Source organism: Hypanus sabinus, chromosome 6 (assembly GCF_030144855.1).
Source record: "Hypanus sabinus isolate sHypSab1 chromosome 6, sHypSab1.hap1, whole genome shotgun sequence".
NCBI classification, from domain to species: Eukaryota; Metazoa; Chordata; class Chondrichthyes; order Myliobatiformes; family Dasyatidae; genus Hypanus; species Hypanus sabinus.
Genome location: NC_082711.1, coordinates 136,428,446 through 136,453,219, shown reverse-complemented (window position 1 = coordinate 136,453,219; position 24,774 = coordinate 136,428,446). Strand labels below are relative to the sequence as shown.

Genomic DNA, 24,774 nt, shown 5'->3' with positions numbered 1-24,774 from the left:
AGATTCAAAGTTCAAGATTATAATGTTGATAAAATTAAACTATATTAATAAAGAAAATAACATAATTTTCTTCATATACTTAGTCCAAGATACATCTTTCTAGGCCTCTTGTTCCAGAAGAATATTCTGAATCACGATGTCTCAGATGTTTTTTGAAAAAGTTTATCGCCTCCTGGGGGTTAGTAAAAACTTTCCTCCCTCCATCCGACAAGAGTAATTCTCAGCTTTGCTGGATATAATAAAGAATATTGAAGACCTTTATTCTTTGATAACCTCTTTGTTAAGTCAAAGTCTTTCCTTATCCTTAACAAGGCCACACTAATATCTGGAAAGAAGGTTATCTTTCCCCCTTCAAACTCTAATAGGCCATTTCTCTCTCTGGCCTCTACTGCTTCAGCTCGTAATACTTTCTGTTTATCTTGATACTTCAAAAAGCGTATAAGTATAGAGCAGGGCCTTTGCTCTGGAGGTGGTCAGTGGATTAAAGTCCTGTGGGCTCTTTCTATAATGAATTCTTTGTCAAAACGCTTTTTCCCCAGAACTTTGGGAATCCATTCTTGAAAGAAAGTTACTGTGTCCCTTTCTTCCAGTTCCTCTTTTAAACCAACTATTTTGATATTATTTCTTCTGCTATAGTTTTCAAGTGAGTCCAGTTTATCCATTATTTTTACTTTCTCAGTTCTCCAGGAATCTTTCTTTTTCCAGGCTTCATAATCTATTCACAACATCCTTCATATTATTTTCTAAATCCTGGGTTCACAAATTTAAAGATTCCAAAGTCTGCTTCATTTCCTTAGATTCTTGCATGATAAGGTCTAAATGGCTCTTGAATTTGTCCATCCTACCGGTTATAGTCCGGACTGCATCAGCCAACTCATGAATTACAGCCTCACGGTCACTACCCGAGCCGTCACTGCATTGCGCTGCAGCCGTCCTCGGACTTCCCACAGGCTCAGAGGATCTATCGGATGAGCAGGCCTCATCACCTTTTTGGATTCATGGTATAGATAACCAGCAGTGCCCTTTATGGTCACATTTGGAGGAGAATTCGGTAAGGGGGTTTTCTTTAGCTTCTTTACTAGGAGCTCCCCTTCCTTTTTCCCTCTCCAGAATAGGTAGATAAGGTCTCAATCCTATTGTTAAAAACACTTAAAAAATTTGGTTCCAGTTTCGTAAATTTTTTGAATTAAATAACTTTGTACTCTCTAGTAATATCTATTCTAACTGTTTCTTTAAATCATCAACTCTGGATAAGGCTATTTTAATATGGAAAACTAAGGGAATAAAAACCTTTTTAGGTTTGTTTTCAGAGGATTGTTAAATGTATTTTTGGCAGTTAATGGATAAATATATCTAGTACACTTTTTTTTAGATATTTACAAGTTAGGAATTCTTTACGTGATTTTTTACCGAATTATCCCTTGGCTTACTCATCAAATTTGGTTTATGTTATTTTTCAGCTTAAACCATTTCAAAAATGGTTAATAACTATTATTTATGAACAGTTAATAAATGTACGTATGTCGCCTAATGGTAAGGTTAAACGTACTTGGGAAATAGAATTTCAACACTCATTTTCAGATGATCAATGGAGTAAAATTTATTATCTAGTTCATAATTCATCTATCTGTGCATGTCATTCCTTAATTCAGTTTAAGATAGTACATAGGGCCCATATGTCCAAAGATAAGTTAGCGCATATTTTTTCTAATATAAGCCCTATTTGTGACAGATGCAATGCTGAGGTGGCTACTCTAACTCATATGTTTTGGTCCCGTGTAAAGTTAAATAATTTTTGGAGGGATGTGTTTAGAATATTATCAAAAGTTATAGGTGTGGATTTACAACCCAATTCAATCACGGCAATTTTTGGGATTATTCCAGAGGAAACAGGTAGAGTTCCTGCTTCCGCTCAACACGTGATAGCCTTTTCAACTTTACTGGCTAGGAGAGCTATCTTGTTATACTGGAAAGGTTCTAATCCACCTACTGTTTTTAACTGGCTCTCCTCCATTATGCCCTGTTTAAGCTTGGAGAAAATTAGAAGCTGGGCATTTGACACATCTTTTAACTTTGAGCAAGTCTGGTGACCCTTTATTCAATATTTTCATATGATTTAATTTTTCTTGAGTTTTATTTTTATTTTTTTAAGGAAAAATTGTCCTTATCCACAAAGATTCGGAGGTGACTGGAAGGATGTTTTCTTTCTTCTTCTCTTTCTAATTTTATCCTCAAATGGACTGCCCAATCTTTCATTTTTTTTGTAGGCTAGTTTAGTGGGGTTTTTTTCTTCTAATACAATCAAATTTCCAATCTTTTTTTTTCTTTATGACTTGTCAAGAGGAGTTGTGGTTTTTGTTTATATATTACATATAACAGCGTAACGTTATATTTAATTGACTTTGACAGTATACACTTTTTAGTTGTTTATACATCTTATGTATTATGTGTTTGTTTAAACTTCTCCTCTGATTTGTAATTTTTTGCTGGAAATCAATAAAAAAGATTGAAAATGAAAACATATGAGGAATGTTTGACCACTCTTGGACTGTACTCCTTGGAGTTTAGAAGAATGAGGGCAGACCTCATAAAAACATTTCAAATGTTGAAAGGCATGGACAGAGTGGATGTGGCAAAGTTGTTTCCCATGGTGGGGGAGTCTAGTAGTCTAGTACGAGAGGACATGACTTGAGGATTGCAGGGCGCCCATTCAGAACAGAAATGTGAAAAAAAATTTTAGCCAGACGGTGGTGAATCTATGGAATTTGTTGCCACAGGCGGCAGTGGAGGCCAAGTCATTGGGTGTATTTAAGGCAGAGATTGATAGGTATCTGAGTAGCCAGTCATCAAAGGTTATGGTGAGAAGGCGGGGGAATGGGACTAAAGGGGAGATTGGATCAGCTCATGACAAAATGTTGGAGCAGACTCGATGGGCCGAATGGCCAACTTCTGCTCCTTTGTCTTATGGTATGTTAACATTACACTTGCCTTCCTTGCCACTGATTCAGAGTGCAAATTAACCTTTAAGGAGCCTTGTATGAGGAGTCCCCCATCCCTTTGCATCTCTGATTTCTGAATGGGTTCTTCATTTACAAAATAATCCACACCTTCATTCCATCCACCAAAGTGCATGAGCACAGACTTTGCTCCATCTACTCTTTCTAGCCATTCCCCTCAACTGTGCAAGTCTTTCTGAACACCCCCTGCTTCAACACTGGCTGCCCCTCCATATATCATTGGGTCATCTGCGAACATGGCCACAAATCCATCAATGCTATCATCCAGATCACAAATGTATAATGTGAAAAATAGCGAACCCTACACCACCCCCTGTGGAACGCCATTAATCCACAGGCAGTTGGTCAGAAAATGCCCCATTATTCCCACTGTTTTCCTTCTGCCAGTCAGGCAAGATCTCAAAATTCCTGTCCGTATATCACATCTACAACAAAACAAACAGTGAAATGAGTCACTTGTGGTAGCAACCAGCACACCCGAGGATGAGCTGGGGGCTGCCTGCATGTGTTGGCACACATTCCAACACCAGCACTTTGAGTGTACTATGTTGGCATTATGCTATTACTTCCCCTGTAATACCATCTTATATTGTTCAGTAACAATATGTGATGTCCCTTGTCAAAGGCCTTTTGAAAATTCAAGTCAACAACCGTGCATGCTCCTTTGTCTCTCCTACCTGTTATTTTCTTAAAGTATTCCAACAGGCTTGTCAGGCAAGATTCCCTGAAGGAAACCATACTGACTTCAACCTATATTACTGTGTACCTTCATGTGCCCCAAAACCTCATCCTTAATAACAACTCTAACATCCTGCCAACCACTGGAATTAAGCACTTTGACCTTTAATTTCCTGTCGTTTCCCTCTCACCCTTCTTAATCAGTAAAGTGACTTTTGCCATTTTCTAGTCCTTTGGAATCATTCCAGAACTAATGAATTCAACCCAAACTGAACATGCAGTTTGTTCAATTCACCAACCTCTCAACCACCTCTAAACCTTCTGTTAGACGGTTCAATTGGAATTAGAGTGACTTTGAAAAAATATTGATTGCTTACTAAATCCACCTGTTGGGTTAGAGGAATTTGGTAAGACCATGAATTATTTTATCCCTCCATGTCAACATCTCCACTTCACTACAAGCTGTGTGTCTCTGTCAGCTCACCTGACTTCTTTGTGTCAAAGGTCACTTCCCTGCTGACTAATGACCAAATTCTCAAATCTCCCTCTTCCACCCTCTGTTCGTTCTTTGTTTCGTCTCAGGTACTTCCCAGGCACCTGAAGAAAGATGACATCATGGGACAAATTGGAACATCACCCTCCCTTCGCTTACATATTTCTCGTAAAAGCCAAATTTATGATGACACATTGCGTACCTTACACATTTCCAAGAGGGATTTTTTCTTTCTTTTACTTTGAAGAATAAGAAGTGGATCGTTAGTTTAAGGAGACCAAGCTCATTATAAATCCATTACAGGATCAACAGACAACCAAAGATTGCCATGCTTGACCAGCGTGTTTATAGACTTTCTTCCACTGATATCATCATCACCTTCCTGTAGAAAGAAGTTCTTCCACAAATTTTATTTCTATTTTTCGGCTCAGTCTCATCCAAAGTGCTAAATGACTATGGCTTCCTAGTTCCTTGTGACCTGAACTGTATCCTTGCTTCAACCTCATTCCAAACAGTGGGACTTTTCCATTCATTGGGTATTAGAATCAGCAAGACCCAGTAGACTCAAATCACTGGCAACTCGAATTGTCTCCTAAGATTTCCCAGATGATGAATCACAGTATACTACAATCCTCATTCAGCCTGCAGGATCACAAACTTCAGTTCCATATTAAAGGGGAAACCTTGTCAAATGGTTACAGTATGAGGTAAGTAGATCGATACTTTATTGATCCCAAAGGAAATTACAGGGTCACAGTAGCAGTGTGCACAGATATACACATATTAGAAAAGTAAGAAAGAATAAGAAATAGGTATCTCTAACAGTCTAAAAGGAGAGGGTAATCACTTTCCTGGCGAAAGGTAAACTTATTATAGAGCCAAGTGGCTAAGGGAAGGAATTACCTCATATAGTGCTCTTTGGAGCAGCACAGTTGTCTTAGTCTATTACTAAAAGTGCTCCTCTATTCAGCCAAGGTGACATGTAGCGGGGGAGAAATATTGTCCAGAATTGCCAGGAGTTTCTGTAGGGTCCTTTGTTCTACCACAGCCTCCAGTGTGTCCAGTTTGACTCCTATAACAGAGCCAACCTTTCAGATCAGTCTATTGAGCCTGTTGGCATCACTCATGTTGATGCCATTGCCCCAGCACACCCCTGCATAGAATATTGTACCGGTGACAACAGTCTGGTAGAACATGTGAAGGAAAGATGTGCACACTCCAAAGGACCTCAGTCTCCTCGGGAAGTAGAGGTGACTCTAGCCCTTCTTGTACACAGCCTCTCTGTTGGTGCTCCACACAAGTCTGTCATTCAGGTACTTGGAGGTCTGCACTACATCCATATCCTCACCTGTAACACAGAGCAGTGCAGGCTTAGTCTTCCTAAAGTCCATCACCATCTCCTTTGTTTTACTAATGTTGAGCTGCAGATGATTCAGCTTTCATCATTTGGCAAAGTCCTCCACCAGGGTCCTGATTTCATCCTCCCATTCAACACCCTCCTTTGCTTAGTCAGCAGAGAATTTCTGCAGATGACATGACTCAGTGTTATACCCAAAATCCGAGGTATATATATAATTACAGAATTATCCAATGGTTTCAGCACAATTCATTCTGTCCACAATGTCTACCATATCAACTCAACAGTCTCTATCCTACCCCTTACAGATTTTACCTCACCATACGTTTATTCAGCTCTCTCTTGAAGACTGCAATGGACTTCCTCCATCACATCTAACAGTGTATTCCAGATCCCAAGTATCTGCTCCACAAGATAGACTTTCCCTCAAGGCAGTCTTCATTCCTTTCCTTTTGGTTTTGTACCTGTGACCTTTCACTGCCCAGAACTTTCAACATTTTATAAACTTTGACCAAACCTTCCAGCTTTCTCTGAAGAAACTGCCTGACTATCTCTGGTCTATCCTTGTAGAGATAGTCTCTTATGCCAGGAACAATTCTCATCAATATTTTCTGGAACCCTCTGTAATGGCGTCAGATGCTTCTTATATTGAGGTGACTCCAGCTGAAAACAATGGTTCAACTGAAGCCAGGCCGGAATGTTAGAAAGGTCCAGCATGACTTTGCTGCTTTTATACATTGTGCTTCTACTGCTGAAGTTCAACATTGTTTATGTTATATTAATCATTTTCTCAACCTAGACTGCCACTTTCAATGGCATGTACCCAGAAACCCAGGTCCCCCTCTACTTCCTGTTGCCCTTTTAGAACGGAGTTCAGAATATCACTAAAGACTCTTTGGCACAGGGCCCAAGAGGCAGCAAATGGTCATTTTCTCATCCAGCTCCATTAAACGTACAACCTCTCCCCCCACCACTCCCCCATCAAGAACATCTTCTAGAGGCGGGGCCTCAAAAAGGGGGGCATCCATCAGTAAGGACCCTCACCATCCAGGAAATGCCCTCTTCTTGTTACCACCAAGGTGGAGGAGGTACAGGACCCGATGATCCACACTCAATGATTCAGAAACAGCTTCTTCCCCTCCGACATCAGATTTCTGAATTCTCCATGAGCCCCTGAACATTACCTTGTTAATCCCATTTTTGCATTATTTATTTTAGTTATATTAACTTTCTATCTTTTCACTGTACTGCTGGTGCAAAACAACAGGTTTCATGTCATTTAAGTTCATGATCATAAGTCTGATTCTGATTGTGATTCTTTATTCAATGAAAATCTTAGCGACCCTGAGCTTCCTGATGCCTGGAACTTTAATTCTCCATTCCATTCCCACTCAGACTTCCTGAATGGTTTCAACAGTGAGAAATACCACCTAATGTTCTGTTTTGGCATAATGTAGTGAAAGATAGTGAAACAGACACCATGAACTGAAATGCCAGCTGCAGAGAGCAAAATGGACAATGGAAAACCCACACAGTCTTACATTCATCTTACACTGCAGATGCTGGAATCTGGAGCAACACACAACCTGCTGCAGAACTCAGTGGCTTGAGCAGCATCTGGGAGGTGGGGGATGGCAAGGAATAGTCGATGTCTTGGGCCCTGAGCGCAGAGTTTCCAACTGAAACATTGACAATTCCTCCACCTCCACCCCACCAAGATGTTGCTTGACCTGTTACGTTGCTCCATCAGATTGTTTGTTGTTTCATTTCAGCTTTATTTTCTACAGTGCTCATTCAGAAATATTTATGAATATCGTGAACTGGAAAAAGACCAAAATCTGGTCAGTCCAGCATCCCAGTGTCTGAATAACTGATTTATCATTAACAAGGCAGAATCACTCAGGAATCATAAAATTTCACCTCAGTCAGCACAGAATGTCAGGACTACAAACTGTCAGTGGCATAGGGATAGGAATGAACAAGGATTGAGTTCTTTCCTGGCATTTATGATAAAGACTCTTCTCCAGCTTCCAGCTGGGTACAGGTATCAATTATAATGCACATTTCAATGACAAACTCTGCCTTCTTCTTCAGGGACGATGCCTAGGTATTGTCTAGATAGGAGGTATTTATACCCCCATCGTCCATCCTTTCTGATTGGTTGTTTCTCATCCAATCCAATTTCTGCTCTCTGACCTTGTTCAGAATTGATTTCCAGTTTTTAATTAGAGACCTTAACAAAGGTGAAAATTCTTTCCTTCTAGTTTTAGCTCAATGGCTTCCAGAAAACATATGGCTTCCTGGAAACAATGGCTTCCAGCTGGTCCCAAAAGCCACAGTAGTTTTGTGCCGTTGAAGTCGATCCTATGGCCATTGTGAATACAGTGTTTTGCTACTGCTGATTTCTCCAGCTAACCCAAACGGGTACACCTCCTGTGCTCCTTCATGCAGGTTTCCACCGTGCATCCCATCTGGCCGATATACATTGCTCTGCGTTCACAGGGAATCCTATAAACAGCAGCCAACTTAAGTCCCAGGTCATCTTTGACCTGCATAAGCTGTGACATGAGCTTCCTAATGGGTTTGTGGCTGCTATTAATCTAGTATTTCTTCAGCATCCTGGTGATCCTCCCAAAAACCGTGGAAAAACAGGGAAGAAAGACAGAAGCGATGGGTTGCCCCTCATTGTTATGTTTCCTGCTTTTTCTATCAACCCTTTAAAGAGCCCAATTGATTTCCTTTACCTTGCAGCCATTCTGCAGGGACGTCATGCAAAATCATCTTATTTCCTCAGGGAGAGTCTCCTGGTCCAAAATAGTAATCAGATTGGTAAACAATTCTTTTGTAAACAAGGCGGGAGAGCAGAAACCTGATTGGATGATGACTAACCAATCAGAAGGGATGGACTACAGGGGTCTAAGTACCACCAGTCTAGACATACTCAGGCATCATCCCCAAAGAAGATGGCAGAGGCTGTCATCAAAATGTCGGGTATAATCGATAACTGCACTTGACTGGAAGCCTGAGAAGAGTTTATTCGTCAGCAATAGGAATGTGCATAAATGTAAGCAACTGCTGATGTAAAAGGTTCTGGGTTGATAAGGAAGAATTCTCAATTTGTCACCATGAACAGATTCTAAACACCTTGTGGTGATAAAAAAAAACTAATTTACAACATCGCCAGTCATCCTACATGTATAACTTGCTGAGGCATAGAATATAGAAAGAACTAGAAGATAAAAGTGTGTTTTAGGAGCCACTTCAATACAATGCAGAATATTAAATGATCAAAACAACCCATTGAGTCTCCTTTTGTCTGTCATTAAGATGCAGTTACAAAGATCTTGGGAGAACTGGTCTCTAATATTTCAGGATATATTTGAACTAATTCCTTTGGTCGTGATGACGTCTCACCCTCCTCCCCAGCCTGGTGGTGGGTTTCACAGTGCAATGATCATTCACAGAAATCTGAAGTCCAACGATTCCCAATCCCTCCCATTGGTGCCCAGGACAGTCTCTGGTGCCCAGTTCACACTCACCTTCCCCGCTCCGCTGAAAGAACTTCTCATATATCGGAAAGGATGGCCGGTCAGCAAAATCTTCCGATTTCTTCACCAGAGCCTCTTTCAGGGTCTTGTAGCCACTCAACACCACCAGGTTTGTCCATCCAAACTCTAAACTCACCACATCGCCGTACTTCTTCCACAGCTGAAAGTGGACACATGATGGGAGAAAGCAGTAGGACGTTACTGCAGAATCAAATAGAGGCAGCACTATCACTCAGCTCTCTGTCAATCTGCATCCCTGCGGCTGTTGGTGCCGGGCCCCAGGGAGCTTGGCTCTCGACCCCGGACCACTGAATGCAACAGGGGATTCCTGTCACTGTTGTTTCCCCACTGATACATTCACATATCCACCCCAGGATTGTCCTGTGGGGGTGTGCCTTTTTCTGATTGCCAAAAAGTTGCTTTCATTATGATTGTTTCGTTCAGAAGCTGTAGATGCTTTTCCCATTGCAAAGCTCCCTGGTGTCCAGTTTCAAATTATAAAATAGCACGTGGAAGGGGTCTTAGCTAAGAATGTTGTTGAATGTATGTGTGTTTGTTGAATATTCAGCTTTGCAGTGTCTGTAACTTGGGAAAAATGTATATTTGGTTGAATTTTTACTGTTTGTAAATAAATGATTAATATACCTATGTGCAGAGAGTGCTTTCTGTATCACTTGCCAGACCCATGATGCTGACTGAACATTACATCTGGTGCTGTGAGCAGGGTCTGGCTTTTTGAGCAGAAATGCATTTTGTTAAGAGGTTATTTGAAAGAGAGGACCCTCTGTTTGAGAGATGTGGAGTCCCATGGTGGACAGATAATAGTGCAGGTTTTGGAAGTCTCGCTAACTTACTGAAGGGTTATGGAATGCTGGTAGATTGGTCAGACCAATTAGATTTCACTCAGGTTGAAATGGGACCACATTGTTTCTATGCTTAAATCATCAGGTTTTCCCAAAAGATAACTGGGGAGATGCTTTCTATCTGTTTGCACCAACTGTAAGGCATTCGTATAAAACAATAATGACTCTTAAGAATGAATTGGAAGATCTCAGTCAGCACTGTATTATTCTGAGCGAATCACTATTGATGGCTCTGAGTAGGGTTACGAAGTTAGAAAATATGAATACTGCATACAGATAGCCTGTTGGCTAATGAAAGTATAGGGTTTAGAGCTGGCTCAAAGGGCCCAGTTGGGAACCTGATCCCATTAAGGTTTGAGCCATGTTGAGATGAGACAATGATCCTACTCTGGGGCTGGGAGAAGGGGATATCTGGCTGGATGATGAAAATAAGGGAGAGAAAGAGTAGAGTGGACCCCTTGGTTTAATCATCAAGATGATCACCTTCTCCCTTGTGTGTCCACAACAGTACGGGCCAGGCAGGGGGGTGGGAGGAGGGATCAGTCCGCACCTTCTTCCTCTCAGGAGTGGGAGGAGGCTCAGCAATGTGTGGGGGATGGTGTAATGGTCACTTTCAACACAAGTTTAGAGGATAGGTACAGAAGGCTAAGGAGACTTTGGCCACGTGGTTATTGAGGTTATGGAATGGGGGAGGTGCCATAATGAGGCCCATCTAATAGAGAGACGGGTGCCTCAGGCAACCTATCATCCCAACACAAGATCAATAATGTCCTCAGAACACTGGCTTCTTCCCCTGAGCCTAACGTATCACTATGGATTCGGGTAACACCAGCAGTTAACCTGAGGCATCCCACTCTTACTGAAAGGAATTTAAAACCTCAAGCGGAATGGAGCACAGTAGAGGAAGGTGCTAAAGTTCTATGCCAGTGGGTTCTTATCAGAGAAATATACCTTGATAGTGGTAACCCGCCAGAAGATATTGAATTAACTTCTGTAAATGGTGGGACACATTGTTATAGAGGTAGTTTTTCCAACAAAAGGGATAGTGTTGTCTTTAATAGTGCCAGCTGTTGGTCATCTTATAAGAACAGCAATTCAGTTATTACAAGGTTTAGAGTACGTAGAAGTGGGTGCCTATAGGCAGGTATGGAAGCTAGATAAGCAGATGGGGTGTAGGGGGATCCGGCATGTCCTGTGAATGTCCAGCTTTAGAGTTGCTTAAAGGTGGGATTCCAGAGGAGCAGGAAAATGTGGTTCCTACTCCCATGCCTCTATGCAATGTGGAGGAAGTTCTGTATGGAAACACAAAAAAACAGAGATTGTTAGGTGCAAGGGTCATTCTTCAAGTCCTCTACAGTTCAGGGTTCCTTTTGTCCTCTGCCAGGTTCCTCTCATTCCATTCAGGATTCCCTGCAAAGGATATCCGTTCACCAGCAGTGGAAATCAGGGGCTGGTTAGCACATTCATGCCTCAGTGTTGTAGGGGGGGTATCCTGCATCCATCTTCCCTGTAAATAGAATGTGAATGATTTGAATGTGGTGGGGGGGGTGCGACTCTGTGTATGTGCAAGGTCCCGCCCAGTTGCTTTTTCCTTATCAGTTCTCTGATAAGTACTGTTTCTCTGTGAGAAATTAACATTTAAGATTTTGCAGTCCCATACAAAGTTTTAAAAGGAGCACAACCTGTGTCTTAATCTGTTACAGTACTTTGTTGCTTGTTTCCCCAGGATTTTTGTAATTAGTTTTAGGGATGACTCACTTTTGAGTTGAAACTTGAGCAACTTTATTCTGGATATGAGATGCCCACATTTCAGAGGGAGCTGAGCATTTGGGGAGCAATTCTTGTAGTTCAGTTGTTTTTGAGTTTTCTAAATAGCCAGTGACTATGTTGAGTACAGGTACGAGGTGCAAGGTGGATGGCAAGTGTGAGGAGGAACAGTATCCTGGGATAGTTGTGCCTATGCCGAGAGGTGTAGTGAAGCTGAGCACTTACAAGATATGGAGTTCCAAAGCCTACCTATGATTCCCATAGCATGGTGCAGTTGATATGCAGTGCTGTACGTATGCCACCCCAGTGCCCAGCATGAGCACCTTGCCCACGCTGGTTGATAAGAGGGCTTTTACAGAGGAAGGATGTTTTGAATGATAGCCTTTCTCAGCACAATAAGGCCAGACTGTCCCAGGAACTACGGCTTGGATTACCTGCTCCCAAAGGAAGGTGCTACTTGGATTATTATTGGTTAAGAAGCCAACAATCAATAGGTGCAGGAGTTTGCCATTCATCCACAATCAGTACCCCGTTCCTGCCTTCTCCCCATATCCCTTGACTCCGCTATCTTTAAGAGCTCTATCTAACTCCTTCTTGAAAGCATCCAGAGAATTGGCCTCCACTGCCTTCTGAGACAGAGCATTCCACAGATCCACAACTCTCCGGGTGAAGTTGTTTTTCCTGAACTCCGTTCTAAATGACCTACCCCTTATTCTTAAACTGTGGCCTCTGGTTCTGGACCCCCCCAACATCGGGAACATGTTTCCTGCCTCTAGCATGTCCAAAGAGAGAGAGTGAGTGAGATGTGAGCAGCTGCAGCAGGCAAACCTACCGTTGTCTTCTCGTTACGTTGTACCCATGTGGTCATTCGGTTATAACCCCTCCATTCTCGGCTAGACCGTTTTTCCGTGGTGGAATCGGTCCTCCAAGCCCCCACCCTCCTGTGGGTGCACAACACTCTTGCAGTGTCTCATGGCATGCCTGCCGGTGTCTCAGCAGACCCATCTTTTACCTCCCCTGACGGGGTATCAGCCATCCATCAACTGATCATGTCCATGTCCATCAAACTAGCCACTCCCTCCTGTCTCAGCAGGCACCTGGGATCACTCTGCTGTGTCAGCTGGGATCCACACAAACAGGCCAAATGTCCTTGGTGTTAAAGTCAACAATTAGCGAAGAAGCCATAATACTAAATCATCCATTTTAATCCTTGTCTCTCTCTCTCCCATCTGCAACAAGATGCCTCCTCACCCTCTTCACCTCTCTCTCTCATTAGCAGCATAGTTCACAGGGGGGTCAACTCTGGACCCCCATCTCCATCTGATTTTCTCATCACACATAACACCACGACAGCAATACAAAATAACAATAGTAAGTTTTAGCTCCAAAGTTGTTCCACTCCACACACAATGTATCACCAACAGTGATCTTCAACAAATCTCCTTTCAATACAAGTGGTACCATACCTGAATTCATCTAAGGGACATCCCAAAGTGGTGCCACAGGATACTCAAACAGAATCCATGTATGGATTATCACCAACAGTAGCTCATCACAAAGGAGACCATTTTCAAGGGAACCACCACCACCCAGGCAAGGGTCGACACACTGGTAGATTCCACAAGGCTACCCCAATCACATACAATGTGATAGCCACTTATCCAGTTCCACGACAGACAAAATAACTCCAACAGTGATTTGCTACAGGGGTGCCTTTCTTCAATGAAATACCACACCCAGGCCAGGGTAAACACACACGTGGTATTCACAAAGGTTTCCCCTCACCAGAGAACCCACTCCTGTGGATAAACTAAGTGACAATCATACTTTCGTAGCCAAATGGAAAAAAACTCACCCTCACAGGCTACTTAGAGAGTCCAAACACTGATCTCTTTGTCACTAGGTTTCTTCTGTTTTACTCCTTCCTCTCCTCTCTCTGCGAACTTGTTCTAGTTGCAGCACTTGTAATCTCAACTCACCCCTTTGGGCTACTGAAAGTTTAAACCAGCGACCGACTCACTGGTGTCTTCCACTGACCGAATCCATCTTGACTCTGAGCTGTGACTCTCTGGAGCAGCTCAAACAGTGTCCAAAGGTCAGTCGCATTCTCCCTGCATTTTAAAGTGACAGTCCAGAGAAAAAATTAACCCTAGGGGTATATAACATGCTCTTCTTTGGGAAATGGCCCCTGCACAGGGCACTCCCCAGGCAGCGTCACCATCTGAACTCGGAGAAAATCACAGACAACAAGCAACAGGGTACATTGGCCTTTATAAATCAAAGTACTGAGTGTAAGAGTTGGAACGTTATGGCGAGGTTGTATGAGGCATTGGTGAGGCCGAATTTGAAGTATTGTGTACAGTTTTGGTCGCTGAATTACAGGAAGGATATTAATAAGGTTGAAAGAGTGCAGAGAAGGTTTACAAGGATGTTGCTGGGACTTGAGAAACTGAGTTACAGAGAAAGGTTGAATAGATTAGAACTTTATTCCTTGGAGCATAGAAGAATGAGAGGAGACTTGATAGAGGTGTATAAAATTATGATGGGTATAGATAGAGTGAATGCAAGCAGGCTTTTTCCCACTGAGGCCAGAGGAGGAAAAAAACAGAGGTCATGGGTTAAGGGCGAAGGGGGAAAAGTTTAAAGGGAACATTAGGGGGCTTCTTCACACAGAGTGGTGGGAGTGTGGAATGAGCTGCCAGCTGAAGTGATAAATGTGGGTTCCCTTTTAACATTTAAGAAAATCTTGGACAGGTACATGGATGAGAGGTGTATGGAGGGATATGGACCAGGTGCAGGTCAGTGGGACTAGGCAGAAAAATGGTTCCGCACAGCCAAGAAGGGCCAAAAGGCCTGTTTCTGTGCTGTAATGTTCTATGGTTCTAACCAATGTGCAAAAGACAACAAAATATGTAAATACAAAAGAGAAAATAATAATAATAAATAAGCAATAAATATCAAGAATACAAGTTGTAGAGTTCTCCGAAAGTGACTCCATAGATTGTGGGAACAGTTCAGTGTTGTGGTGAGTGAAGTTATCCCCTGTGGTTTAAGAGCATTATGCTTGGGGGATAACAACTGTGCTCGAACCTGTTGGTGGGGGACTTGAGGCTCCTATACCTCTTCCCTAATGGCAGCAGAGAGAAGAGAGTATGGTCTGGGTGGTGGGGGTCCCTGAGGATGGATGTTGCTTTAACTGTGATGGACTGGGCTGCATCCACTATGTTTTCTAGGTTTTCTGTTCAAAGAGATTGGAGTTCCAATGTCAGGCTATGAAGCAACCAATCAGTATACTCTTTAACGCTCATCTATAAAAGTTTGTAAAAGTTTTAGATGACATGCCAAACCTGTGCAAAATTCTAATAATGTAAATGCACTGCTGTGCTTTCTTTAAAATGGTAGCTATGTGCTGGACTCAGGACAGATCCGCTGAAATAATATTGCCGAGGAATATAAAGTTACTGACCCTCTCCACTTCTAATCCCTTATTGAGGACTGGCTAATGGATCTCTGGAGTTCTCCTCCTGTCGTCAATAATCATGAACTATTACTGTTGCTATGCTGACCATGAGAGAGACGAAAAACAGGCAAGAACATTTGCTACAGATAAGAGATGGGAGAGAGACTGTTGATTTACTGTATTATGACTTCTGCAAGGGTTATTTATCTTCTATTAGTTTGCTCATAAACTAGTCATAAAATGTCATTCGTCATTCAGGAGTGATGGATAGCCGAGTCCCTGTGAGTAGGGATAAAAAGACAGGTCTGGACAGACATCCTCCAGACACGCCAGTGGTCACTGATTGAGTGTTGGAACCCACAAGAAAGGCGGGGGCTTCAGAGACCGAACCAGGAGATCGGTCAATAAAGCTCACAGTGTTAAAGCAGGGCCGGTGGGGGCTAGTGTGTGTGTCCACTCATGCCAGAGTGACGAGTCCACCACAGAAGAACAGTCTAGCAGAAGGACGTAGAGGTCATAACTGAATGACCACACCGATACGACGGATCAAGAATGCAAAGGAAGGTTTGCCTGACTGTAGCTGTTACATCTCACTTGCTCTCTCTCTCTCTCTCCCCCTCTCCAATGATTACAACAACCATAACTACATCAGCACTCATGAACTGAACTGAACTTTATACTTTTCTGTGACAATTCATTTACCCCTAGACATCGATAGAGTGTCAGGGTCCGGTCTGGTCCAGAATCCGCATTCTGGGTCTCGATCTGGTCCGAGAGCTCCGGACTCCGGGTCCTGCAGTTGTCCCTCCTGTCACCCGTGAACTAGTTCGGACCCTCCTGGCTCAAGAAGGCACACCTGTGCCTCATTGAGCTGCAGGTGCTTATAAGGGGCCTTGGGACTGGGACCAGGTGGGTGGTCGTTTTGTTCTGTTTCCTGTTTCTCCGCCGGCTCCAAACTCTTCTCTGCATTCTGTTATCCTGCCCGGGCTCAGATCTACTCCTCATCAGGCTTCTCTGTCCCGTACCAGTACTGCCAGGTTGGTCCGCTCCCCCACCTTTCTTCCCATGCACTGGTCCCGCTTCTCCGCTCGTTAGTGTTGTTTGCACGGTCTTTCCCGATTTTCCTGTTATCATGGCTGTTGTGTTGGTCACCCTGGACCTATGCCCGTTCCTACCCCTTGCCTCCATCGGGCAGGTCTGGCCAACCCGCCACGGCCCGGTGGGGGTTCTGCCTGTTCCTATGCCTTGCGTCTTTCGGGCAGATCTGGCCGGTCTGCCGCTGCCGGGGGCGTTCTGCCCCGTCCTCCTCTTCCACCCGAACTCTGGGATTGTGCCTCACACCTGCCTAGGGGTTCGTGTCGTGCCCAGGCCTCTGGTGTTTCCGCCTGGGAGGCGGACCTACCCGGGATATATGCAGCCCACCCAGAGAGGGCTCTCCGCCAGCCTATCTAGCCACCTAGACCTGCCTGCCAGCCTACCTGAACCCCGGGGATCTGCCTGCCTGCCTGCCTGAACCCCAGGGATCTGTCTGCCTGTCTGCCTGAACCCCGGGAGCCTGTCTAACTGAACTCGAACTCCGGGAGCCCGCTCTGCTCTGCCTGCCAGACATTCTATCAACCTGAACCCCAGCTCTACCCTTAAATGCCATGGCATCCCCATCCTGTCCTCCCCCAGTACTTCAGTGTCTGCGTTTGAGTCCATCCGGCCGCGTTCCTGACATAGAGCTTGTTTATTATTATTCCTACACTTTTAGGTTTATTACTGCTAACTTGTTTTATATGTATATTTGCATTATTGATATGGTTTTGCTTATTTTTATTAATAAACAACTTTAGTTTGGTACCACCGGACTCCAACGGATTCTTCTTTCTCTGCTGGTTAGACACCCAGTTACGGGGTACGTAACATTAGTTTTGAGGGGATGATAATGTTGAATGCAGTGCTGTAGTCAATGAAGAGCATCCTGATGTATGTCTTCACTGTCCGGATGTTCCAGGTTGAATGAAGAGCAAATGAAATGGCATCTGCTGTTAACTTGTTGTGATATAGGTAATTGGAGTGGAACCAGTCACTCTTCAGTCAGGAGTTGATCAGCTTCATCACCAACCTCTCAGAGCACTTCACCACAGTGGACGTAAGGGCTACTGGACTACGGTTTATATAATTGAAGCCAGGATGAAGCAGACTGCTGGACTGCTGAGTTGACAGGTCAGAGATATCAGTGAATACTCCAGACAGTTGAATAGCACAGGCTTTCAGTACACGGCCAGGTACCCCATCTGGGCAGATGGTTTTCGAACATTCACCCTCCTGAAGAATATTCTCACTGGACACAGGGTATCTTATTGGTGAATTGTTATCAGTGCTTTTTTTTTGTCATCTCTGGTATGATATGAGAAGCCCACACCACGTTTAGTCTCCCTTTTCTTTGTATCATGTCATGCTTCTTTTCTATTCATTGCTCTTTCAACACTTAATGAAACAATGGGAAAAAACTAATTTTATGCCTCATTTTTTAACTTCTGAGGAAACTTTGGAAAGCATCAGGATCCAACAGCCATCACATGACACCTCTTCACCAATAACCTTCTCACCGGTGCGGAGTTTGGGTTTCACTGAGACCACCCATTTCCAGACTTCAAAACAACCTTAGTCGGAACACTAACCGAAGACCTGAATTCAAGAGGTGAGCTTGATGACCTAAGTGAGCAGCATTTGACCAATTTTGGCATCAAGCAGTCTGATTGTAAGTGAAACTTGCTCTATTTAAACTTGTGATGACCACCGAACCACGGCATTCAATAGCATCACAGGATGGTTTTCTGAACCAACGTGTCGAGGAACCAACTAGAGAGCAGGTCATTCTGGATTGGGTACTGAGCAATGAGGAAGGGTTAGTTAGCAATCTTGTCGTGCAAGGCCCCTTCGGTAAGAGTGACCGTAACATGGTGGAATTCTTCATTAAGATGGAGAGTGACATAGTTAATTCAGAAACAAAGGTTCTGAACTTAAAGAAGGGTAACTTTGAAGGTATGAGACGTGAACTAGCTAAGATAGACTGGCAAATGATACTTCAAGGGTTGACGGTGGATATGCAATGACAAGCATTTAAAGATCACATGGATGAACTACAACAATTGTTCATCCCAGTTTGGCAAAAGGATAAACCAGGGAAGGTAGTGCACCCGTGGCTGACAAGGGAAATTAGGGATAATATCAAGTCCAAAGAAGAAACATATAAATTAGGAAAAAAAAGCGGCACACCTGAGGACTGGGAGAAATTCAGATACCAGCAGAGGACAAAGGGCTTAATTAGGAAAGGGAAAAAAGATTATGAGAGAAAGCTGGCAGGGAACATAAAAACTGACTGTAAAAGCTTTTATAGATATGTGAAAAGAAAAAGATTGGTCAAGACAAATGTAGGTCCCTTACAGTCAGAAACAGGTGAATTGATCATAAGGAACAAAGACATGGCAGACCAATTGAATAACTACTTTGGTTCTGTCTTCACTGAGAAGGACATAAATAATCTTCCGGAAATAGTAAGGGACCGAGGGTCTAGTGAGATGGAGGAACTGAGTGAAATACATGTTAGTAGGGAAGTGGTGTTAGGTAAATTGAAGGGATTAAAGGCAGATAAATCCCCAGGGCCAGATGGTCTGCATCCCAGAGTGCTTAAGGAAGTAGCCCAAGAAATAGTGGATGCATTAATGATAATTTTTCAAAACTCCTTAGGATTCTGGATTAGTTTCTGAGGATTGGAGGGTGGCTAATGTAACTCTACTTTTTAAAAAAGGAGGAAGAGAAAAACCGGGAAATTATAGACCGGTGAGTCTGACAGCGGTGGTGGGGAGATTGCTAGAGTCGGTTATCAAAGATGTGATAACAGCACATTTGGAAAGAGGTGAAATCATCGGACAAAGTCAGCATGGATTTGTGAAAGGAAAATCACGTCCGACAAATCTTACAGAATTTTTTTGAAGATATAACTAGTAGAGTGGATGGGGACAGCCAGTGGATGTGGTATATTTAGATTTTCAAAAGGCTTTTGACAAGGTCCCACACAGGAGATTAGTGTGCACACAGTATTGGGGGTATGGTATTGATGTGGATAGAGAAATGGTTGGCAGAAAGGAAGCAAAGAGTGGGAGTAAACGGGACCTTTTCAGAATGGCAGGCAGTGACTAGTGGGGTACAGCAAGGCTCAGTGCTGGGACCCCAGTTGTTTACAATATATGTTAATGATTTAGATGAGGGAATTAAATGCAGCATCTCCAAGTTTGCGGATGACATGAAGCTAGGCGGCAGTGTTAGCTGTGAGGAGGATGCTAAGCGGATGCAGGGTGACTTGGATAGGTTAGGTGAGTGGGCAAATTCATGGCAGATGCAATTTAATGTGGAAAAATGTGAGGTTATCCACTTTGGTTGCTAGAACAGGAAAACAGATTATTATCTGAATGGTGCCCGATTAGGAAAAGGGGAGGTGTAATGAGACCTGGGTGTCATTGTATACCAGTCATTGAAGGTGGGCATGCAGGTACAGCAGGTGGTGAAAAAGGCAAATGGTATGTTGGCATTCATAGCAAAAGTATTTGAGTACAGGAGCAGGGTGGTTCTACTGCAGTTGTACAAGGCCTTGGTGAGACCGCACCTAGAATATTGTGTGCAGTTTTGGTCCCCTAATCTGAGGAAAGACATTCTTGCCATAAAGGAGTACAAAGAAGGTTCACCAGCTTGATTTCTGGGATGGCAGGACTTTCATATGAAGAAAGACTGGATCGACTAGGCTTATACTCACTGGAATTTAGAAGATTGAGGGGGGGATCTTATTGAAACATATAAAATTCGAAAGGGATTGGACAGGCTAGATGCAGGAAGATTGTTTCCGATGTTGGGGAAGTCCAGAACATGGGGTCACAGTTTAAGGATAAAGGGGAAGCCTTTTAGGACCGAGATGAGGAAAAACTTCTTCACACAGAAAGTGGTGAATCTGTGGAATTCTCTGCCACAGAAAACAGTTGAGGCTGGTTCATTGGCTTTATTTAAGAGGAAGTTAGATATGGCCCTTGTGGCTAAAGGGATCAGGGGGTATGGAGAGAAAGCAGGTACAGGGTTCTGAGTTGGATGATCAGCCATGATCATACTGAATGGTGGTGCAGGCTCGAAGGCCCAAATGGCCTACTCCTGCACCTATATTCTATGTTTCTATCACCAATTGCACACTTCAATAGCCTGGAATTTACCAGCTATGTGGGCAGGTCAGAGGTCAAGTCTCCTGGAGTGAGTCACTCACTTCTTGGATTCCTAAAGTTTTCCAATGTCCACAAGACACAATTGTGATTGAATACTCCCCACGTGCCTGGGTGATTGGAGCTCCAACAAATCCTAGGGGTCCTGATACCATTCAGGGCAAAGCAGCTCCTTTAACCTGTACCCCAACCACCAGCTGACACATTCATTCCCTCCACCACTGTTGCACAGTGGTTGTACTCCAGACAATCTACAAGATGCACAGCAGTTACTCACACCAACTATTCCATCAACATCTCCCAAATCTGCAACTTCTACCACAAAGGAAGAGCAGTGCATGGGGACACCACCACCTACAGTTTCCCTCTAATTCACGCACCATCCCAACTGGAAACATACTGCTTTTCATTCATTGTTTCTGGGTCTAAATCTTGGAACTCCAAACCAACAAATCTGTGGAGCATCTTCACCAGAAGGACTGCTGCCGTTCGAGAAAGGAGCGCATCACGACCTGCTCAAGGACAATTTGGAATGGGGAAGAAATGTTGTCCATCCCACTGACTATCACATTTCAGAAATGATTTTTCAAACTTCCTTTATCAAATACATATTCACATTTGTATGCACTACCCTGCACCTTTTATAATTCAGAATAAATGTATACAAACCGTCAACCATTTTCAAACAAAGACTGCTCCTAACACAGTTACCCTTCACTCCCCCACCCCCAAGTCCATGGTATAGAAGATACAAAAGATTGAGAGCATGCAGCAGGCTCAAGAACAGCCTCTCTCCCAGAGCTATGACACACTTAAATGGACCCCTGTATGATGAATGTGAATCTTGACCTCACAGCCTTCCTGGCCGTGGCCTTTGAACTTTATTTCTCTACCCTGACTGAACTTTCTCTGTATCTGTAAGACAACATTTTGCATTCTGGGTTTGTTTTTCCTCTTGGCTACCTCACTGTATGCAATAATTTGTCTGGATGGCAGGCAAACAAAAGCTTTTCACTGTCATCGAGTCACATGGCACTGCAACGGGCCCTGTAGTCCAACTGGTCCAGGCCGACCATGGCAAGCTCCCTGGTAGTTTCAGTTGCCAGTTAGAAGTCTCATCACGTCACCAGACTATTACGGGTGGATATTGTCAAAATACACATAGGACCCCAGATGTTGTGATTCCTTAAAAAGGTGGTATCCATCTTTAAGGACCCACATCACCCATGACATGCCCTGTTCTCATTGCTACCATCAGGAAAGACGTACAGGAGCCTGAAGACACACATTCAATGATTCAGGAGCAGTCTCTTCCCCTCTGCCATTAAATTTCTGAAGGACATTGAACCATTAAACACAAACTCACTTTTCCCCTCTTTCTGCACTATTTATTTCATTTAGTTTATCTGACCCAATAACTCAGCCACCATCTCAGGCTAACAAACTCTTCCTTTCTAAGTATCTGTGCCAATGCGCATTAACCTTCAGTGGTTTGTCTCTGGGACACCAACATCTAATCTGTCACCATTTAAAATTAGACCAACTTTTTTTTCTACCAATATTACAATGAATTAGGTGTGAGAATCTGGCATCAGAATTACAAAGTTTACATTTAGAAAATTAACAACAAAGCAAACTACACTGGCTAAATGAGGTCTAACTGGGGCTGTGGAGGCCAAGCCATTGGGTGCAGTTAAGGCAGAGATAGATAGGTGAGTGGGGAGGACCGGAAGAATTGGATCAGCCCATGATTGAATGGCAGAGCAGACTCGATGGGCTGAATGGCCTACTTCTGCTACTATATTTTATGGTTTATGGGCTGCTAATAAAAATGACGGAGGTGACTGCAGATGTGCATAACCTGTTTTGCGTGTTTTGTTGTCTATAAAAGGGGCAACTATAAAAAATACAGGAGATAACATCTAATAGAACTGAAGTGTGGATGTTAAAGCCATTCCAGAACAGTGGAGAAATTAAAACTATTCTGTCCAGCGTTGTTTTTTTTTCAGGGATCCAACATCAATAGTTCTTTACATCTTCGCTTTACTCCATCCCATCCCAGAGGATGAAATAGAGAACTAAAAACAGGAATGAAGGGAAAAGGGGAGCAAAAGAAATCTGGATGATAAAAGGGAACAAGGTGCAATGGAGACACAACTAACAGGGCGGCAGCGTGGAAGTGAATTCAACAACATACAAGAAACTGAACGGTTAAAGGTGTCCCGGGGCGAGGGAGTCACCTCCTTCACACAGTCTCACTCTCCCTCAGCCTTTACCTTTGCGAATGACAGGTGAGGGTTGCTCAGATCCACCTGCAGGATGTTCCCGACGAAGGGTAAGCCCCGGGGCCCGGGAGGGTAGTTCCCACACGCCTTGCGCCTCTTCATGAAGTCAAAGACCAGGCAAAAGACGGTGCAGAACACGGCCAGCGCCGTGAACCTGTCGAAGAGTTTGAACAAGGGCAGGGGGAGAGCCGAGAACTCCATGTTGTCCAGAGCGAGTGGGCCGTAAGCAGTCAGTAAAAGGCAATGAGACGCCGGCATTGACCTCTGCTCACATCCAAACCCCGGTATGTTGGCACGAAGATTGTTCGTGTGGCCAGCCCCGCTCAACCAATCCTGTCAGAACAGAAGGAAATAGTTCTACTTCAGCCATTCCTTTGCGCTCTAAATCTTCTCCAAGGTATTGAAGATTTTTGAAACCGGGGGACAGGTCGCGAGATGAGGAAACAACAATCGAAATGTTTTGAACTCCTTCCATTCAGGCACAGCCATTCAGATTAGTTTACTGACTTTATACAGCAGGCTGCAGTGAAATCCTTTGCTCGCCTGAGACGCGAGTACATGTTAATAATAAATAATGAATAAACGGTAAATACGACGTCGAACGCAAAACAGCAGAATGGCGCCGGGATTGTCGTGCCGACTGAAGTGGCTCACAAAGAAATGTTGAAGTACTGAGAGAGGCAAAGAGTTTCAGAACATGGCGACACCGCGCTGAGTTAGATACAACTTCGGCAAAACTCCATGAACTATTTACTTTGAGCTTTTGACTGTCACCGAGTAACACGGCACTGTATCGGCTCCTTGGCCCAGAGGGTCCAGGCTGACCACGGCATCCTCCCTGCTCAGCCCGTGACCGTCCGAGCCCTTCACTGCATCTTGGGACATGCGCCATGAATAAGAAAAGAATAGACTTGTATAATTAGCTATTCACACTAATGAAATAATATATTCTACCAAACCCTTCATTTAGTTGTACTTAATATCTTGAAATTATTCACTATTATTTCTAGAGGATTATTTTACAAATTGGTTTCAAACACATTTGGTCTCTCATTATATTTCTCCAATGTATTTGATTACTGATTCTAAATACCATTTGTTAACATAAAACAGAGATGAGTAATTTTTAACAATCATTTTCTATTTATTACCATGTTGGACATCAAGACCTCAATCGCAATCACTTCTACTTTGGCTTTTCCTAAGGCTTTTGACCTCAGTGCTTCTGATTTCTCACCATCCCTCCCCCGATTGGCATCCTGTATAGGCCTCCCTCTGTGCCTACGAGTAGCTGTTACCAGAACTAATCAAAGATCGGGTATCCCTGTCGGCATCAGAAATCAGAGAGAGCTGCATCAGCTTTAAGAGGGTTCTCAATCTGCTTGCTTTGCTCATCCTATGAACAGAGGCAATGGACTCCTCCTCAGTTCCTGTTAAACCCTGCATTTCGTGAGGCAGCTTCCACACTATCTGACCACTCATTTGCAAAAGTCTTGCCATTACAATCTCCATCTTCTTCTGAACCCCCTGGCATGGTGAGGATAAGTGGGCATCCCTGATCTCACTTCTGGTGAACTCCTGCTACAAGTCTGCTATACTGCAGGGTAAGAGATATCACCATATCATAGGGATTTTATCAGAAACTCTGTGTGAACACTGCAAGACCTTCCCAAAGCCACATGCTCTGTTAACACTTGAAATATAGGCACTAACACATTTTCTCTAATCCAATTTCTCAGTGACCAACTCTTTGATGTCTTGTAAAGCCATCTTCAGATTATTGCAAATGGATGTTACATAGAAACATAGAAAGCCTTCAGCAAGAAACATCATGAACAAAGCGACAGAGCTTAAAGTGTGGATCAGTACTTGGAGCTATGATGTTGTGGCCATTACAGAGACTTGGAAGGCTCAAGGGCAAGAATGGTTACTTAGAGTGCCAGGCTTTAGATGTTTCAGAAAGGACAGGAAGGGAGGCAAAAGAGGTGGAGTGTGGCACTATTGATCAGAGATAGTATCATAGCTGCAGAAAAAGAGGAAGTCATGGGAGGATTGTC

General features: G+C 43.4%; 1 protein-coding gene across 1 annotated transcript in view; it reads right to left on the bottom strand.

The window, feature by feature from the left end:
- LOC132395197 (cytochrome P450 2D3-like) overlaps positions 1 to 23,751 on the bottom strand; it is a 52,869-nt gene extending 29,118 nt beyond the window's left edge. Inside the window, exons 1-4 of the mRNA XM_059971488.1 lie at positions 22,709 to 23,751; positions 9,085 to 9,253; positions 5,450 to 5,536; positions 5,092 to 5,104 (exon numbers count right to left, since the gene is read on the bottom strand). Of these exons, the coding sequence (XP_059827471.1) occupies positions 5,092 to 5,104; positions 5,450 to 5,536; positions 9,085 to 9,253; positions 22,709 to 22,975 (536 nt within the window). The 5' untranslated portion in view covers positions 22,976 to 23,751. The remainder of the gene's footprint in view (positions 1 to 5,091; positions 5,105 to 5,449; positions 5,537 to 9,084; positions 9,254 to 22,708) is intronic.
- Between the last annotated feature and the right edge of the window lie 1,023 nt (positions 23,752 to 24,774).